Here is an 18366-nt window from a genome sequence, read left to right as displayed (position 1 = left end):
AGTAAAAAAATGATGAATTCAATGACTGAGAAGATTCTAAGATAGAAGATGATAGCAAACACATTTGCAAATAATTAATTAACTATTGTCCATGACGTGATTGATATTTTTTACTATAAGAATGAGGAAACATTCACTCATATACGTGGATTGATTATTCACATAATATCGTATCCAGTACCACACAATAATTACTCAACAACGAGGAAAAAAAAAGATAAAATCTTGTGTAGACATAATTATAGGTACACAAATGATAGAACGGTGGCAAATGAGCAAGGGAATTCGAAAGAAGAATCCAAGCTTTGGCTAGGATAAGGATGTTAGGAATTGCTAATCCATCATGAACGAGGGAATTCGAAAGATGGAAGTTGCAAGCAATGTATATAACCAACTCACAATTTCAGATTTTAACAAACGACAATTATAGGTGAGATTAGGCATGCAAGTTGCTCTTGGGTTTAGGCAAGCAAGTTGCAACTTGAGATTAACAAGTGGTCTTGACCAAAAAAAAGAAAAAAGATCAAGATTAACAAATGGCACGCAAGTTGCAACATGGGATTACGCATTAATTGGAATTAACTTTAGAATTAAGCAGTTTAGGTGAGATTACCAATCGAATTCACTAGACTTTTTCTATTCCTAAATAGTCTTTTTAAATCCCAATTGAATACATTCATATGGATTAGTTCTCCACTTGTAGTTCAAGTTAGAGATCATCACTTGTGGCCCAAAGAAAAGTTATTTACAAAACCAATTACCTTCATTATATTTGTCAAATTTAATTCCCTAATTATGTGCTTAGGGTTTCTTTGATTTTCTTTGGGTTCGCTTTGCTTAAATGACAGCGCATAAGTGAGGAGCTCAAGAATTTTATCCTTTTCCATCTTGGGAGCCAGGAGGAAGACGATCAACAAGTATATGGCTTCAATTGCTGCTCCGATAGTGTTGATGGTCAACACCAAAATGTTCTTTGGAGACACAAGTGGCAGGCCGTACCTGTTGGATTGTTGCAAATACGAACTTGTTAATTCACTAAACTACGTAGGTCATGAAAATTTATTGATGCATACACAAATACGGTAATTAATGTTCTTTTATCAAACTTATGCTTAGAATGTGACGTGCGAAAATGAACTTAATCAATGTCTCGTATTCATTCCATATGAATAAGTCACCTTCTGTATTATTTGGAAGAAGAGATGAAGGCAATGAATAAGAGATTCAACTTTGTATTGCTTAGAGACCAAAGTATTTAATAAAAGTACCATGCACTGATCAAAGCCCAAGAAACAAAAAGACATACCAAGCCGCTGAAAGGAGCAAAGTCATGAGGTAAGGAATGCCCGAGAGGTACTGCTCTGTGAACTCATTCTTTTTCATGATGCTCTTCAATGTAGTCCTATTAGTATTAAACCAAAATCCTTAATTCAAATTAAAACATGATTTTGCATAAATGATTTTAAGCTTTGACAATATCTGAGCGTCCGTAGTGCATACATTGGCACCAAGAAGAGGAAGAAAGCGATCCCATTTCCTGCATCAAAGTAAAGAGGCATTAATCGATAAACAAAATCCGAGGAACAATCTAAGGTTGAAGAGAAGAAAAAAAAAGGAACTGAAAACACCCCACCAAAGACTACTCGGAACAAGAACTTGAAGATATTCATGAAGTCTTTAACACCAAACATTCTGAAAGACAGCATGCAGTTAAGAAAGGAGAGAAGAGATCAAGCCCTGAGCCTGAGAAGGAAAATCCATTGTGAAAGAGATTGCGAAGCCATTTATACGCTTAAATTAATGAGAGAATAAATAAAGAAAATTAACAAAATATATAACAAGAGCAAGCCACCCAGCTTTTCCGGAGAGATTCCCCATGCAAAACTAATGCCTGCCTACCTACCGCTGACTAGCATAACTCCTACGCAACTCAACTCTTTACCGTTGAGAGATTGCCCAAATTGTGACACATTTTCGGTTGCAACAGAATTGTGACTTGACCTAGTGTGAATCGAGTGAACTAGCTACAACATTCTTACCTAGCTAGTGGCATTTTAATTCCGAATTCTAGTAGTCTTTGGACAATATTCATAGTGGGATTTCTGTTTGGCAAATAGCAAATCAAGGAAGCATATCCTCGACTCATCCAGGGTGTGTTCTAGAAGCACCCAAATATATGGCCAAACAAATTAGATTTGTGCTTGGACTTGAAACATTGAATGATGGCTCTCTACTTATGAGAAGGTGCTGACCAAGGGACCAGTAGCTAGGTTTAAATTTCAAACTTGGAATGTTTGTCGAATGGCCGCGGCTCATGTTAGTGGTATTTATCTCTACTTCGTTATATTAAGTTTAAGGTTCAAATTTCATGTGGACTAAATTTTGATACATGTGTGTATAGGGAGGGTTGCCCCTCTCTTGTGTACTGAATTCTGAATTTCGTTCAAAATTTATTATTATATTCAATTAAAAAAATAACAAAATTTAATCTGATTCTCTTTCGTTTTCAGCTGGAAAATCCAATTCCAACCGATGCGATTATTGAGTTTGGCACTGTCAGGCTGTTGTCAACTTGGTTTCAGGTGGATATATGTGTACATCATTCATTTCGCAAGCTAGATCACGCTATAACTCCTCCCACCCCCGAAACACAGATGAGATTGAATTCCAAATTATTATTTTGTTTTTAAATTTGTAAAGTTGTATTTTTTTTATAGTAAATTTGACTTACACCCTTCAAATTCAATTTGCCGTATCTAAAACCCTTCACTTTTTGTTCCTATAAATAATACCCAATTTGTATAAGTAAAAACCCATGAATAGGATCCAACTCAGCAACTTACCTAATTAAGCATAAAATCTGATTTATTATACTTTTCAGATTCCAAAAATACCCCAAACTAAGCCATTATTGCATTTTGTATATTAATATAGGAATCAATATAGAAACAGTTTTTAATTGGATTGTATATAATGACAGATGTTGAATTTGGAAAGATCTCCAAATGGTTGTAATGGATGTAAGAATTAATTTTGAAACATTTTTAAAAAAATTTAACAATAAATTCAAATTTGGGTAATCGGTTTGTTTAATAAAATGTTTATGTTATTTTCTTTTTATGAATTATACATGACTAATAATCCACTTTATAATTGTTTATGAATAAAACTGAACATACTAATTATTTTGAAAAAATAATGTACCTATTACTTGTTTGTTTTATGAAAAATATAATTTACCTAGTATGAAAAGTGTACATAATTCTCTATTCCAATATACCTACATTATACGACATCCAATATACCTATTATTTGTTTTATTAAAAGTAATTTTTTTAAATGAACCTATTTTCTCTCTCCAAATAACTTACATATACACATTTACAGGTATATTGTAAAATAATTTACCTGTAGGTAAATAATGTACCTGTATTTTATATAAATTATTGTGTACCTATTTTTAATTATGAAAAATATACGCAATTACAAAGTAACTGATTTTGTTTTGTTTTTTTTTTTTGTGGTAAATAATATACCTATATTTTATATGTATATATTTATATTATATTTTTCATAGGTACATTATTGGATATGTAATTTACAGATGTTTTTTTTTTGTTTGCAATTTTAGGAGGCGAGATGTGAGAGGGAATGACAACTAAAATAAATGGGGTGATTGATATGCAGTATATTAATTACAATTATGGCAGTTAATGAAATGCTTGAAATAAATTATAAATAAAATATTAAGTTTAGTGTCAACGATGTAAAACCATAGAAATACTATGACCTCTTATATCATACTGGTCATTTAAATTTAAAATTGGGTTTTATACATAGATTTATAGAGTGATGGGTATATGTCTAGAAAATAGAAAATGTAGGAATCTATATTGGACAAGCCCTTTTTTTAATTTTTGTAAACCCTAAACCCTTAATTATCATTTATGGTTCAAATTCCAGTAATGATATCAGAGGCAGCCAAGGTCCAGGTCATAGAATAATAGAGGTCTCTGTATTGAAGTTCTTGAAGGCTGGATTGCCCTAAAGGGGAAGGAAGCTTGCAAAATCTTTTACTGGTTTGAGAGTGCGCCACAGTGTGTTGTCGACATATCTTAGCTATTACAGGATAGGAATGAATAAACTCCATGGCCGATACAATCCCAATTATTTTATCTGAACAATCACCTAGTAGGAAAATCAGAGTTAAATATGGACGAAACTACACGTTATTAATGAGGTGTTTCTTTATTTATGGCAAGTTCATATGAAATTTTAGCCGTTGTTGTGAGTAGGGGTGGGCACGGTCCGGATTGGTTCGGTTTTACTCTCATACCACAGCTGAACCAATAAGAAAATAACGGTCCGGTTTGGTTCGGATTAGCCTAAAATCAAAATGGAAACCGAACCAATCCAAACCACTTGTAATCGGTTTGGTTCGGATTGGTTTGGCCGGTTTGTGCCTAACACAACATGCATTTTTCAACCTGCTCTTACATTATAATGCTAATATTTTGCCATTATATCTTTCCATTCCATTAAAGGCTAATACAACAACATTCCATTCATTCAAAAGCTGTCCAATGTCTAGCATGCATCTAAGTTCACAATTTTCATCAAAACAAACATTCTCAAGTTCATAAGAAATGAATGCAAGATGATAAAACTAAGAAAAGAAAGGCTGCCCAAAATACAAGTTCATGATTTCCATTTATGAAAAGCTGTCCAATTTCCATCATGCATATAAGTTCACAATTTCCATCAAAACAAGCATTCTAAAGTTCATAAGAAATGAATACAAGATGATAAAACTAAGAAAAGAAAGGCTACCCAAAATACAAGTTCATAATTTCCATTTAATCAAAAGCTGTCCAATTTCCAGCATGCATACAAGTTCACAATTTCCATCAAAACAAACATTCTAAAGTTCATAAGAAATGAATACAAGATGATAAAACTAAGAAATGAAAGGCTATCCAAAAAAACAAGTTCATAATTTCCATTTCATTGAAGGCTGCCCAGTTTCCAGCATGTCTCCATACTACACATAAAAGCAGTTTCAATCAACACAAATTTTAGGATACAAGATGATCAAATTAAGAATTAAATAAGAAAATTACCATATTCGCAAGGTTGTGTATCAATAGAGAATCAATCAGTGAAAATGTGCACAGGCGCATTAGCATTTGATCTCCGCATTTTTATATAAAAAATATACATAATCATATATTTAGCTTTAGCAGAATAATACTCACACGTTATAAGCAATTAATTGAGAAAAATATATATACCTGACTCAATGGTTTCATAAAACTCCATCTCCTCAATAGTGGGCTGAACTTTTAAAGATATTGAAGTGGACTTCAACCAATTTTGTGTACAAATTAAAGCCTCAACCATAGTAGGACTCCAGGAACTACGAAATGAGTTAATTGTTCTCCCTCCCGTGCTAAAAGTAGATTCTGAAGCAACTGTAGAGACTGGAATTGCAAGCACATCTCTTGCAATGACCGCTAAAACTGGATATTTAGAAGCATTCACCCTCCACCAATTTAAAATATCAAATTGTTCAATATCTTCTTCTGCTGCATCCGACAAATACCTATCTATCACATGAGATAAAACCACTGCCTCTTTATCTTCTTGTCTCTTTTTTCACTTTTCCTTCATAGCCTTTTTCTTATCACCTCCAAAGCTTGAGGAGTTAGAACTATCAGTCACTATGCTGTTGCCAATACTTGAGGATGTAGTAGAACTACTAAAATTTTGAGTTGGATTACTAACAAAACCTGCCTCGTACAACTCATAAAGTTTAAACAAAAGATCTCTCACACCAGCTGTCTTCTCGGCAACATAAGCATCATTTTCCACATACAAATCAGCAATATACATTGATAAATTGTCCAATTTATACCTAGGATCAAGAACAACAACTATCAACAAGAATTGGTTCACACTCTCAAGTGATCCCCAATACTTATCATATTTCAATTTCATATTTTGAGCCATATTAGATAGAAGAGGATTGTGCACTACACTCAATTCGGCCAATTCACAATCAATTGCAAATAAGTCATGAAAAGTAGTATGGGCTGTGGCATGCAAAGTAGCACTACACCTCAAAGTGAAGTCATAAAAACTTTTTAAAAACTTGACAAAGACGACAGCGTTTGCCCAATCCTCCTCAACCGGTGGTGTATTCCCTCTACCAACGTAGCTTTTAAAATGCCCATCCTCATCTTCCAACCTAGAAAAAGCCTTTTTAAATTTCAAAGTAGCTTCTAGCATCATGTAGGTGGAATTCCACCTAGTTGGCACATCCAAGACAACCAAGCCTTTACAATCAATCTTATCTTTTTCAACGTAAGATTTAAAAGTTTCTAATCTTTGGGGGGAATATCTTACATACATGACAGCATCACAAATACTCTTAACAGAATTATGTAACTCTTTCAAACCATCGGTTACAATGAGGTTTACAATATGAGCACAGCATCTCATATGTAAGTGGACACCATCTAACAACAAACCTTCATTCGGCCAATTCTTCATCTTATTTTGCAAATAAGATACAGCTTTATCATTTGCAGATGCATTATCTAGGTAATTGTGAGTACCCTCTCTATACCCCAATCAATCAAACACTTCTCAATAAGTCTGCCAATTGTCCTACCCTTGTGATTTTGAATTACACAGAAATTCAACTCACGCTTATGCAACATCCAATCACCATCTAGGAAATGTGCAGTGAGAACCATATAGTTTATATTTTGGACAGATGTCCATGTGTCAGTAGTAAGGCAGACTCTATATGCAGCTAACTTTGCTTTCAAAAGTTGCTTTTCATCATAGTAAAGTGCAAGCAAATCTCTAGCAAGTGTTCTATGAGATAGCGGTATAAACCTAGGGCATGCAACACTACAAAAGTGACGAAACCCTTCTCCATCTACGAAACTAAATGGCAACTCATCAATAATAACCATCCTAAGACATGCTTTCCTAGATTCTTCCTTATTAAATCCCGCTGCCCCAAAAGCGGTAATACTTCCAGATTGGTCCTTGGCAAAAGTTAGGACCTTTTGGTTTGAACCAGGCACCCTATATGGGTACTTTTTGCATAAATTAGTAATATGAGTTCTCAAACTTGATGTCCCGCAAGTTGCTGGATCATATTTATAGTCAACAGTTTTGCAATACTTGCATCTAACTCTAATAGGTTCAAAAGGATTACCAGTTTGATATTGTTCAAAGTGATTCCACACCTCACTTGGTTTCCTAGTCGGTTTTCTCTTTTTTTGGGAAGGTAACGGTGGAAGTTGATCAGATGCACCAGTCTGAGCTTGAGAGTTCACAATTGCTGGTGCAGATTCAGTCATAGGTGGAAGCTGATTAGAAGCAAAACCTTCTTCCACCCCCTGGTTTACCTCCATCTATATAATCTGAAAAATTGGACGTTAAAAAATTTGCACCTTAATCAGACAAATTGCACAATAATCAGACAAAATATTGCACCTCATCATGAACATTAAATAAATTAGAAGAACTCACCATCGTTGGCACTGAGTTAGCTTCATCCATTGTTGGTACTGAGTTAACTTCATCTATCGTTGGCACTGACACGAGTACGTTTGAATCAATGGAGGTTGAAGCTGGAGAATCAGATATTTGGCAAGCAGCGAGAAATCTGATATTTGGCAAAAAATAAAGAGCTGTAATTTAAATGTAACTTGATCTAATAAATTATCAACATAGGATATAAAAAGAATTAAGACACCCACAACTCATATAGACAACAAATAGAAAAGAAATTGAGTTATCAATATTATCAATGATAGTTATGGACAATACGTGCAGATTCAGTGCCTTTGATAGCTTCTGTTATGGATATGTTTGTTAAGTTATTTGGAATCTGTTAAGGAACATATTCCTAAGATACCTTCCAAATTACTATTTATGGTTCTTCTAAATTCCAACAAGCACTTAACAAACATATCCCTTATCGAAATAGACGAGTTGGGACAAGGGATCTAAAATAACTTAGGCTTTTCCAGAAGTAGAGAAGAGGAGATTCAGGGTTGAAAAGAATGCAAGGCAAGATACCTTGGGTTTTTCAAAATAGTTTCAAAATAGTATATATGCAACAAACAGCGAATAGCTATGACACAATCATATCTTTTGGCCAGTCACCATATCCAATACCATTGTCCACATAAAATTGTGAAAAAATTGATTCCAGAGAAGAAAACTGACAAAATAAATGAGGAAAAACAGAGCAACTAAGAGAGAGACCTAAGAGAGAGACCCAAGAAAAAACAGAACAACACAGTCTCGCCACTGGCTTTGCACATTAATCCATATATGACTTATTTCATTCTTGATTTATTTTAAGTATTCCCAATATCCCTCCAGTTCAAAGCTCTTTTTATGATACAACACATCATATACCAAAATTTTCTGGTTAATTGCTAACTTTCAAATTTGAACGTCTCAAGATAATATGATCATATATATAGATAAACCCATAACTAAAAGTTCATTCCGAGAAATTGAAATCAGAACCATTAAAAGAAAAATATGTAGATAATCAGAAATAAAATATTAGAACATACACTTCTTGGGCTTCTCGAACATCAATCAATTGTGCGACGATGACGCTGGTGTGCGATGATGACGCTTGTGTGCGACGATGACGTTGGTTGTGCGGGGATGACGATGGCTGTGCGACAAGGACTCTGGCCGTGCGACGATGATGATGGCTGTGCAACGATGACGATGGAGGTGCGATGCCAAAGAGATTTTTGCTATGTGAGAATGGGTTTGCTTCTGGGATGACGTTTGAGTTTGAAAACAGGTGTACACTAACACTTCTAAGTAGCCACTCAACCATTGACACATGTAAATTAATATATATATATATAAATATATATAATTAATTAATATTTAAACGGTTCGGTTCGAATTAACACAGTTTTTTAAAACTTAAAACTGCAGCTGAACTAAATCAGTCCGGTTTGGTTCGGATTTTAAAACTATTGACTTTTTTAAAGTCAAAACCAAACCAAACCAGAAAATACGAATTGATTCGGCCGGTTTGATCGGATCGGCCGGATTGATGCCCACCCCTAGTTGTGAGTGCCCTTATAAGTTTGCTTTTTTGTTTATAAATGGAAGGCAATGATGAGATACTTAGAAGTGAGAATGGGTTTGATTGAAGCAGTGGAGGTGTGGTGGTTCAAATCAATGGTGGCTTTTCTAGGGTTGAAGTGGGTTGAGTGAGGCTGTGTGTTCAAGGAAAAGGAGCTTCTGGGATGACGTTTGAGTTTGAAAACAGGTGTACACTAACACTTCTAAGTAGCCACTCAACCATTGACACATGTAAATTAATATATATATATATATAAATATATATAAATAATTAATATTTAAACGGTTCGGTTCGGATTAACACAGTTTTTTAAAACTTAAAACTCGCAAATGAACCAAATCATCAGTTTGGTTCGGATTTTAAAACTGTTGACTTTTGTAAAGTCAAAACCAAACCAAACCGGAAAATACGAATTGGTTCGGCTGGTTTGATCGGATCGGCCGGATTGATGCCCACCCCTAGTTGTGAGTGCCCTATGAGCTAGGTTAAGTGTTGCATGAAGGTTTCAAACATGGTAGTCAAATGCGATTTTTTTTTTCTTGTTTTCAGAAATTTATATTCATAAATGCTAGCAACATGGTGGCAGTTAATTTTTCATGGTTGTATAAGTTTGCTTTTTTGTTTATAAATGGAAGGCAATGATGAGATACTTAGAAGTTACCTGATGCTTATGTACATCTATAATATGGATATATAAATCAGAAACTTAATTTAGGGAAAGTGGTATGTGTTTTATACACTGAAATGAATGACTCAAAATGTTTGGCCATAAAAAAAAAGGACTCAAAATCAGGGATGGATCCAGGAATTGCAAATCGGGTTTTACCTTAAGTACAAATGTATTAAGAAAATTTGGTGAGTTTTGTGGATTTTGGTTGGTCTTTGTAGATTTTTAGGCTTGGACAATAGATTTTAGGAACTAAAAACTAGAGGTAACCCACAGGGGTGGCTAAATTTTTTTTTGAGTAAATCATAAGCCCTAATTAGTTATATTTTTATTTTATATAAGCACTCTTTTTTCAGTATATTTTCTTCATCGTATTTAGAACTTTTTGTTATTATATGACATTTGAAATAGAGAAAATGTTGAAATTATTAATAATATTGTTGAAATATTTGGAAGGGATTGAAGGGAAACAAAGAAAGAAAAAAGAAGAAGATATTTATAAGGAATTGAAGTTAAAAAAGAAAGTAATAATAAAATAAAAACATCTCATTTTGTGGGGCAGTGCACCTAACAAAATAAAAACACATCTCATCCCAACACATATCTCCCCCTACTCTCTTTTTTTTTAATCTCTCCATTTCTTTTTTTATATTCTTTTTTCCTCTCTTTCTCTCTCTCCCTCTCCCTCTTTCTTTATTCTTTTTCCTTCTTCCTCTCTTCTTATTTTCTTTCTTCTCTCTCCGTCTGCTCCATCTCTCTGTTCTTTCTTCTTGCAGCTTTGGGATGGGCTATCTCCATTAACTTTTTTTTTTTTAATCTTAAGAATACTATATGGTATTACAAATACAAAAAAAAATTTGTATGGGTTGTAGTCCAAACAGCCCACTATGTGGATCCGTCCCTGCTCAAAATGTCATTTAAATTTTGCAATTGCATTCTAATTACATTTAGATTAAATTGTATATAATTAATTGGGGATTTCTTTTTAGTTTATACAATTGACTTATTCTTGTACAATTAGGTTTTATTACCTTTCTTTATGTACACATATGTAACCCTACATATACCTCCTTAAAGCACTTTCACCCGTTTGCCATGGCAAAGGGCAAGGGCAAGTAAGGGTAGACACTATTCATGTGAATAGTGACTGCCTTAGCAATTTTTTTATGCATTCCCACCCGTTGCCATGGGAACCCAAGGACAACCACTATTCACATGGGATATAAGGAGAGGAATTTGTATGGATTTTGGTGTGGAAAGTAAAGAACATGGCTAGGTATTTATAGAAAAAAAAAAATCTGAATTTTTTGGTATTTAAATTGGTCATTGACGTCAACTTGCCCAGTTTCATGGCCCACTTCTTGCCATAACAATTTTTCTTAGGATCAAGGTTGTTTTTAGAGCTTAAGCCCCCTTTTGCCATGGCAAAAGGAGATGGGGTGGAAGTGCTATGTGACCTTGAATTTGTGTTACAACCTTAGCCCTATCACTTAATGAAAATTAAATCTTTGTACAGCTGACTTATCCAAATTTCATATCATCAATCTTCTTATTTTTAGATATCTATACGCATTAATTTATAATCCAGCAAACAAAAAAAGGGAAAAAACAGAAGAAGAAGAAATTGAAGTACAAGAGCCATGCGACAAGATTGCCAACTTTTACCAGCAAAAACTTTTGCCTTGGCCGCATAATTTCATTATCACCGAAAGTGGTTTGTGCCTTATTATTAGTGGTGGCACAAGTGTCATGTAAATTTAAGTCCATGAAATGAAACAGCCTCACACTGTTATAATCACCCTTACCAAAACAAGTATCTTTTAGTGTTCTAGATTTTGGAGGGGTTCCACTATTAGACCTTTTCAATTGATTTGATATCTTTTCTCAACCGAACGTTCGTACGTTATTACTTTGCGAACACTATTATAAATAGGGAGTAAAATATAAATGGATGGAAAAAAATATATGACGAGAAAATATATATTTATAGGGTTTAGGGAAGGAAGATTGAGATATGGAAGGTGCAGTGTTTTTGCATGAAACAAACAAACAACCGAATTTATGCATCCAATTTGCAAGTTGCAATTTGATGGGTGAGAGTGACAAGCTGAGAACTTTTCCAATTCACATCACCAAAACAACAGATTATTACGTAACTGAATTTTGCTATATAGAGAACTTGGTCACTACTGAACCAGACTACCATATCATCACGTCACATACGTACTGGTATTACTCTCGCTCTCTCTCTCTCTCTCTCTCTCTCTCTCTCTCTCTCTCTCTCTCTCTCTCTGTTAGTACGAAATTCGTATTGGCATTTCCTAGACTTTAGTATAGGGTGAAAATTAGTTTGTGAGGAATTGTTGATGAACGCTTTGTCACTACTCTTTCAACCCCACACTTCCGAGGCATGCCCTGACCATATGAGAATCTTGACCTCAGGTAAATCATGACATAATCATGCATTCATTATAGGATTCCTAATTGGAGTTATTTTTCACTTAAAGTATTTTTATCTTGATCTTATTTTTAATAGGATTAGATTTTATCTCTTGAGATTACTTTCCTAGTTAGACTCTATTTTGGTTTAAGTTAAATTATTAAGTTTTCATCATCTTGGACTTGGAAAGGATGTTTGAATGAATATCCTATTTGGCTTCGTTGTTTACATATTGATATACACTGTTTTGTTGGATATCAATTGATGATTGGAAAATCATCCTTTATAGTACAAAAGATGACGAAATAGAATAGGACTTTATTTCAATCAAATCTGATTTGGCACGTTTGTGATACCTTAGTTTTTTGAATCATCTCTTGGAAGATAACAACACAGTTGTATAAAGCCAAGGCGTGCATCTCCTTCTTGGTTACAGCTTTTGAGATATTTGTTTTGAGCATATAGAATTCTAAGAAAAGCTGCTGTGCGTATATTTGAGATAAATTATCAAGTGTTCAATGTTTACTTGGTGATTTATCAAACACTTTAATCATTCATATTGCATTCATATGCATGTCGGTGACTCATACGGTTGAGGGCACCAAGACCGTGGTGGCGGTTTTCCTCCGGTGAGCTTGAAGCAATCGTGGCCAGTATTGCGTTCAACATAAGGAGTGTCGAAGATCATCCCGTGACAGAAGTTGAGTTACGAAGAAGTTGGTAAACATTATCTAGAATGTGTCTAGGATAAGTGCGTGAGTACTTCTTGTAATCATCGTTCTATAGTGGATTTGTGTTGGACTGAGGAGTCCCGTGGATTTTCCCCAGAGGTGGGGTTTTACCACGTAAAATAATTCTCTGTGTGTTCTTTTATTTTATGCCCAGCACGTTACAGGATTGATAAGCCATATCAATCCTGCTACCGAAGTTTATTTTTATTTATTTGATTAGAATCTTAAATTGGCCTATTCACCCTCCTCTAGGCATTTTGAGTCATCCTGCAGGTATTTTCACTCTCTCTCTCTCTCTCTCTCTCTCTCTCTCTCTCTCTCCCCCTCTCATGCCAAGATTTTAACCCACACGACCCAATAACATATTATAGCCCATAAAGTTTGATCGGAAGTTAGACTCTATCCAAATTCTTCGACTTTTCAATTCAATGTACCACTCCATGTATGGCTCAATGTCACTTTTCTACACAACAGTTGTTAGGCTTAACCAAAGAGAGTTATTAGTGGCACTCCAAAAAAAATCATCATTGGCTCCTTTAGTATTTCTTAGAGTGCTAGTAAATCACCTTTGTTGACGACTAAAGTACTACGTCAAAACATACGTCATATAAGGCTTCAAAAAAAAAAAAAAAAATTATAAACCCGAAGCTATTTAAGGATTGAAGTATGTCAAAAGGTACTTAACTTAAAAACCTCATAGTAATATTAACCTTTAAAATCACAAACCATCCAAAAAACAAAAAGTGTAAATGAAATGGAGAAAAATGATTTGGGAGTCCTTATCATGTTAACATTAGGATTGATGGTCAATCCGCAAGTTGTAGTCCAAGAACTTCAAGTTATTTTGCATGAGATTGAGGCAGAAAACATGGTTTTGAGTGAGACTTTCCAAGTGGCTACAATCATTGAAAAATTGCCACCATCCTGGAAAGATTTCAAGAATTATATAAGCGCAAAGAGACTGGATTTGAAGATTTGATCATGAGGCTAAGGATTGGGAAGATAACCGTGGTTCTGAAAATAAAACCAGTGGTAACTCCATGGTGGCTAAAGCACATGTAGTGGAGGATGGGCCAAAGAACAAGAAAAAGAGGAAGCACGCAGGCGAAGGCTTTAGGCAAGGAAACTCACAGAAAAACAAAGGGTTCAAGGGCAAATGCTTTAACTGCAACAAGCATGGTCATAGAGCAGCGAACTCTCAAAGTAAGGGAAAAACTACAGAAGTTCACATGACTGAGGAGGAGAAATTGTCAATGAGATATTTGATATCAGCCTATCATAATCTCTAAAGTGACCTTAGAAAGCAATACCAAGGAATGGTGAGCGGACACTAGAGCTACATGCTACATCTTTTATGATAAGAAGATGTTTACTACCTATCAACAATTGAACTAAGGGGAGTAACTGTTCATGGGAAACTCATCAACTTCCAAGGTTGAAGGACAAAGAAAGGTGGTTATGAAGATAACTTATGGCAAGAACTCACCCTAAATCAAGTGCTTCATATGCCTGACATTTGGAAGAATTTGGTTTCTGGAGCGCTGTTAAGCAAGAATGGTTTTAAATTGGTCTTTGAGGCTAACAAATTTGTATTCACTATGAATGGGATGTATGTGGGGAAAGGGTACTTGAATAACAGTTTATTCAAGATGAATGTAATGACTATTATACCTTCTATGAATAATAAGAACACAATTAGTTCGGCTTATATTCTTGAGTCCCCAAATATTTGGCACGGTAGACTAGGACATGTTAATTATGATACTATTCGTAGATTAGTTAACATGGATTTATTATATAAGTTTAACATTGATACAAGTAAAAAATGTGAAACTTGTGTTGAAGCTAAACTTACTAAACATCATTTCATTATATAGAAAGAAGTACAAAACCTCTAAATTTAATTCACAGTGACATTTGTGATTTAAAGTTTGTGCAGACTAGAGGTGGTAAAAAGTACTTTATTACTTTTATAGATGATTCACAATATATTGCTATGTCTATCTACTTAAAAGCAAAGATGAAGCCTTAGAAATGTTTAAACATTATTAGAGTGAAATTGAGAATCAACTTAGCAAAACGATTAAGGTTTTAAGAAGCGATAGAGGTGGTGAATATGTAGCACATTTTGCTGAGTTTTGTGCTTAACATGGAATTACTCACCAAACTACTGCTCCTTATTCACCTCAACAAAATGGTATTGCTGAACACAAGAACCATACATTAAAAGAAATGATGAATGCTATGTTGATAAGTTCTGGAGCATCCCAGGATTTGTGGGGAGAAGCATTGCTTTCCATAAGTCACATTCTCAACAAATTATTTCACAAGAAGTTGGAAAAGACACCATATGAATTATGGAAAGGACGAAAACCTTCCTATAAATACCTCAAAGTGTGGGGGTGTTTGGCTAAGATAGCAGTCCCTCATCTTAAAGAAGTTAAAATATATAGGACCCAAAATCATTGACTGTGTATTTATTGGTTATGCTTCTAATAGTAGTGTATACCGATTTCTTATACATAAATGAAATAATAATGATGTACATGTGAATACAGTTATTGAGTTAGGGAATGCAACCTTTTTTGAAAATGTTTTTCCTTCTAAAGATGCACATGAGCAAAGTTCTTTTAAAAGAACTTATAATAGTAGTTGTGGGAGCGATTTCTTCCCATGAGAATATCTGATTGAAAGATTCCCCTTTCTTCTTCCCCGCCTCTTTCTCCCTGCAAAAAAAATCGGAGTAAAAGGACCACACCCCGGGGGTGTTGGCCAAAGACCCTCCGATGCCTAAGTTAGTTCAATTGATTCGTAGAGAAAATAATAGCTAAATAGGGTACGGAGATATATATGTAAGGTGTAAAACGGGTGGCCAGAGCCTTGTGTAAGAGGGAGAGAGAGTATGGCGGCTAGGATTTGCAAGGGATAATTTCTGCAGAGTTTCAGTAGGAATTCTGATGTACCTCAACCCTTGTGTGTAGCCATCTATTTATAGGGGCCTTGGAGGTTAGGGTTTCAGAGGAATAATTCTGTAGATGGAAATGAATTCCTCCCAGATTTGGCGAGATTGGCTTAATTAGGGATTTGAGTCGAATCCCTAATTAAGGTATGAGTCAAATCAATCTCAATTTAATTAGGTAACTCCTAATTTAATTGGGTAACTCCCAATTAAATTGACTAACTCCTAATTAGGTCAAATAATCCCCAAATGGAAGGAAATATTTGACATAGGGTTTTGATTTAATTTGGCTCCCACAATAGTAATCTTGAAAATCATCAAGACCAATCTAACCATGGACATGAAAATGAGGTTGAACCTAGAAGAAGTAAAATGCAAAGACATCTAAATATTTTGGTCCGAATTTTCTAACTTATTTGTTGGAAAATGAACCACAAACTTATAAGGAAGCCATATCATTCCCTAAAGCTCCTTTTGCATAGAAGCTATTAATGCTAAAGTGGAATCCATCCTACAAAACCATACATGGGAATTAGTGGATCTTCCTCCTGGAAATAAACGTCTCGGTTGCAAGTGGATTTTCAAAAGGAAGACGAAAGAAGATGGATCCATAGAAAAGTATAAGGCGAGGCTTGTAGTAAAGGGTTATAAGCAAAAGGAGGGCTTAGACTACTTTGATACATATTCGTCAGTTATAAGAATAACATCCATTAGAATGCTAATTGCAATTGCTGCTTTGCATAATCTTGAAATACATCAAATAGATGTTAAAACTGCTTTTCTAAACAGTGATTTAAAAGAGGAAATTTATGTGGAACAACCAGAAGGAATTGTTGTTCCTAGACAAGAAGTCACCCCCTACCTTTAGCTTTAGGCCAGCAAGCAAACCAGCCTTCCTTCTAAAGTGCTAACCTAAAGGTCTCACATGCGTTGTCCTACCAAAAGAGAAGTAGCAACTAACTTAGACAAATACAACCACAAAACCAAACTAGACCAAACTTAGGTACTAGAGTAAACCAACACTAGAAGGACAAAAGGCTCTTTTACTAGTTTAGCAGAGAATATCAGGCTCCCTTACTAGTTTAATAACATCGAAAATACTAAAAGAATAAAGGGAATCAAAACTGGTGCATCACTTGTGAAAATGCCAAGTGTTCACGATCAAACTTTTGTAAACACAACAAGGCTGAAGCTTTCCTTAGCTAACTTAGGCAGCAAGGGAAGTGGAATAAACCCAAAATAAAAAAGAAGAAGTTTGGATTACCATAACACAAGTCTTTGTACAACACCTGGCTCTTGACAAAAAGAGAGGAGGGTCCAAACAAAACTGAAAAACAAGAGAGGAGACCGTGAAAGCAAAAGCCACAAATTTCCAGGGTCTCACATAAATACTCCAGCAAGGATTGATTTCCCTGAAGGACAACATGATAATACATCAAAGGCACGCCTGAAGGGTGGGCATCCTGCGAGTGCTAAAGATAAAAATCCCCGAAAGAAAAAGACACTAGTGCATATTACAGAAGAATATAAAATCATAAAACAAATAAGTGCTCTTGGAAAGACAATAATCGATCATTTTAAAGTTGTTAAAGACATAACCATCGTAGTGGCATATGCACCCAAAGATATTTTTGATGAGATTAATTTGAATTACATAAGTACATGAGAAAGCTGAGATAGAGAGAAAGTGATTATTGATAATATAATTGCATACAAGGTTGCAATATATATTATAAGACAATGAGGATCCTGAATCAAAAACAGTTGAAGAATGTCAACATAGAAATGATTAGCCAAAATGGAAATATGCTATCCCAGCAGAGTTAAATTCATTGGAAAACTGTAAAGTATTTGGACCAGTAGTCCGAATGCCTGAAGGCGTAAAACATGTTGGATACAAATGGGTGTTTGTATGAAAACGAAATGAGAAAAATGTGATCATAAGATACAAAGCACGTCTCGTAGCATAAGGTTTCTCACAGAGACCTAGAATTGATTATGATGAGACATATTCCTCCTTGATAGACAAAATTACATTGCGCTTCTTGATTAGCCTGGTTGTCATAGAAAGACTTGATATGCGACTTATGGATGTTGTTCCAACATATCTATATGGATCACTTGATAATCATATTTATATGACAATTCATGAAGGATTTAAAAAGCCTACAACAAATAAAAAATAATCCAATATTATACGAAGACAATGCAGCTTGTATTATGCAAATAAAAAATGGTTACATCAAAGGTGGCAGAATCAACCACATTTCACTAAAATTCTTGCACACACATGAGCTTCAACAAAGTGGTGACATATATATTCAACAAATACAATCAAGCAACAATTTTTCAGATTTGTTCACTAAAGCATTGCCAATTACAACATTCAGAAAGATGGTTTACAATATTGGGATGCGTAAACTC

General features: G+C 34.7%; 2 protein-coding genes and 1 long non-coding RNA gene across 3 annotated transcripts; all 3 read right to left on the bottom strand.

Annotated features, from left to right (window-relative positions):
* Positions 1 to 609: 609 nt before the first annotated feature.
* On the bottom strand, positions 610 to 1791 carry LOC103342584 (bidirectional sugar transporter SWEET1-like). The gene is made up of 4 exons (XM_008246219.2): positions 1634 to 1791; positions 1501 to 1537; positions 1307 to 1402; positions 610 to 999 (listed from the first exon to the last, which is right to left on the bottom strand). Exons 1-4 carry the CDS (start codon positions 1704 to 1706, stop codon positions 720 to 722), a joined length of 486 nt encoding a protein of 161 aa, XP_008244441.2. The 5' UTR covers positions 1707 to 1791; the 3' UTR covers positions 610 to 719.
* A 3038-nt stretch (positions 1792 to 4829) lies between these two features.
* On the bottom strand, positions 4830 to 5432 carry LOC148920714 (uncharacterized). Its single transcript, XR_016123378.1, has 2 exons — positions 5292 to 5432; positions 4830 to 5191 (listed from the first exon to the last, which is right to left on the bottom strand). It is a non-coding gene; the product is annotated as an uncharacterized LOC148920714 (long non-coding RNA).
* An 80-nt stretch (positions 5433 to 5512) lies between these two features.
* On the bottom strand, positions 5513 to 8852 carry LOC103342562 (zinc finger BED domain-containing protein RICESLEEPER 2-like). The gene is given in 4 exon segments (XM_089044245.1): positions 5513 to 6602; positions 6605 to 7430; positions 7549 to 7684; positions 8610 to 8852. Coding segments are annotated over 3 exon segments (1803 nt in total). The 5' UTR covers positions 7579 to 7684; positions 8610 to 8852; the 3' UTR covers positions 5513 to 5655.
* Positions 8853 to 18366: the final 9514 nt, after the last annotated feature.

The sequence above is a fragment of the Prunus mume genome, linkage group LG1, assembly GCF_029339155.1.
Source record: "Prunus mume cultivar Tortuosa linkage group LG1, ASM2933915v1, whole genome shotgun sequence".
NCBI lineage: Eukaryota > Viridiplantae > Streptophyta > Magnoliopsida > Rosales > Rosaceae > Prunus > Prunus mume.
The sequence above is the reverse complement of the archived record's forward strand: the minus strand, read 5'-3'. Positions and strand labels throughout refer to the sequence as shown.

Excerpts from the sequence above, each read along its gene's own strand:
- LOC103342584 (XM_008246219.2), bottom strand. The coding sequence starts at position 1,706 with ATGCTGTCTTTCAGAATGTTTGGTGTTAAAGACTTCATGAATATCTTC. Across the intron at positions 1,538-1,633 it reads CTTGTTCCGAGTAGTCTTTG|GAAATGGGATCGCTTTCTTC; the intron begins GTGGGGTGTTTT and ends ACTTTGATGCAG. Across the intron at positions 1,403-1,500 it reads TTCCTCTTCTTGGTGCCAAT|GACTACATTGAAGAGCATCA; the intron begins GTATGCACTACG and ends TAATACTAATAG.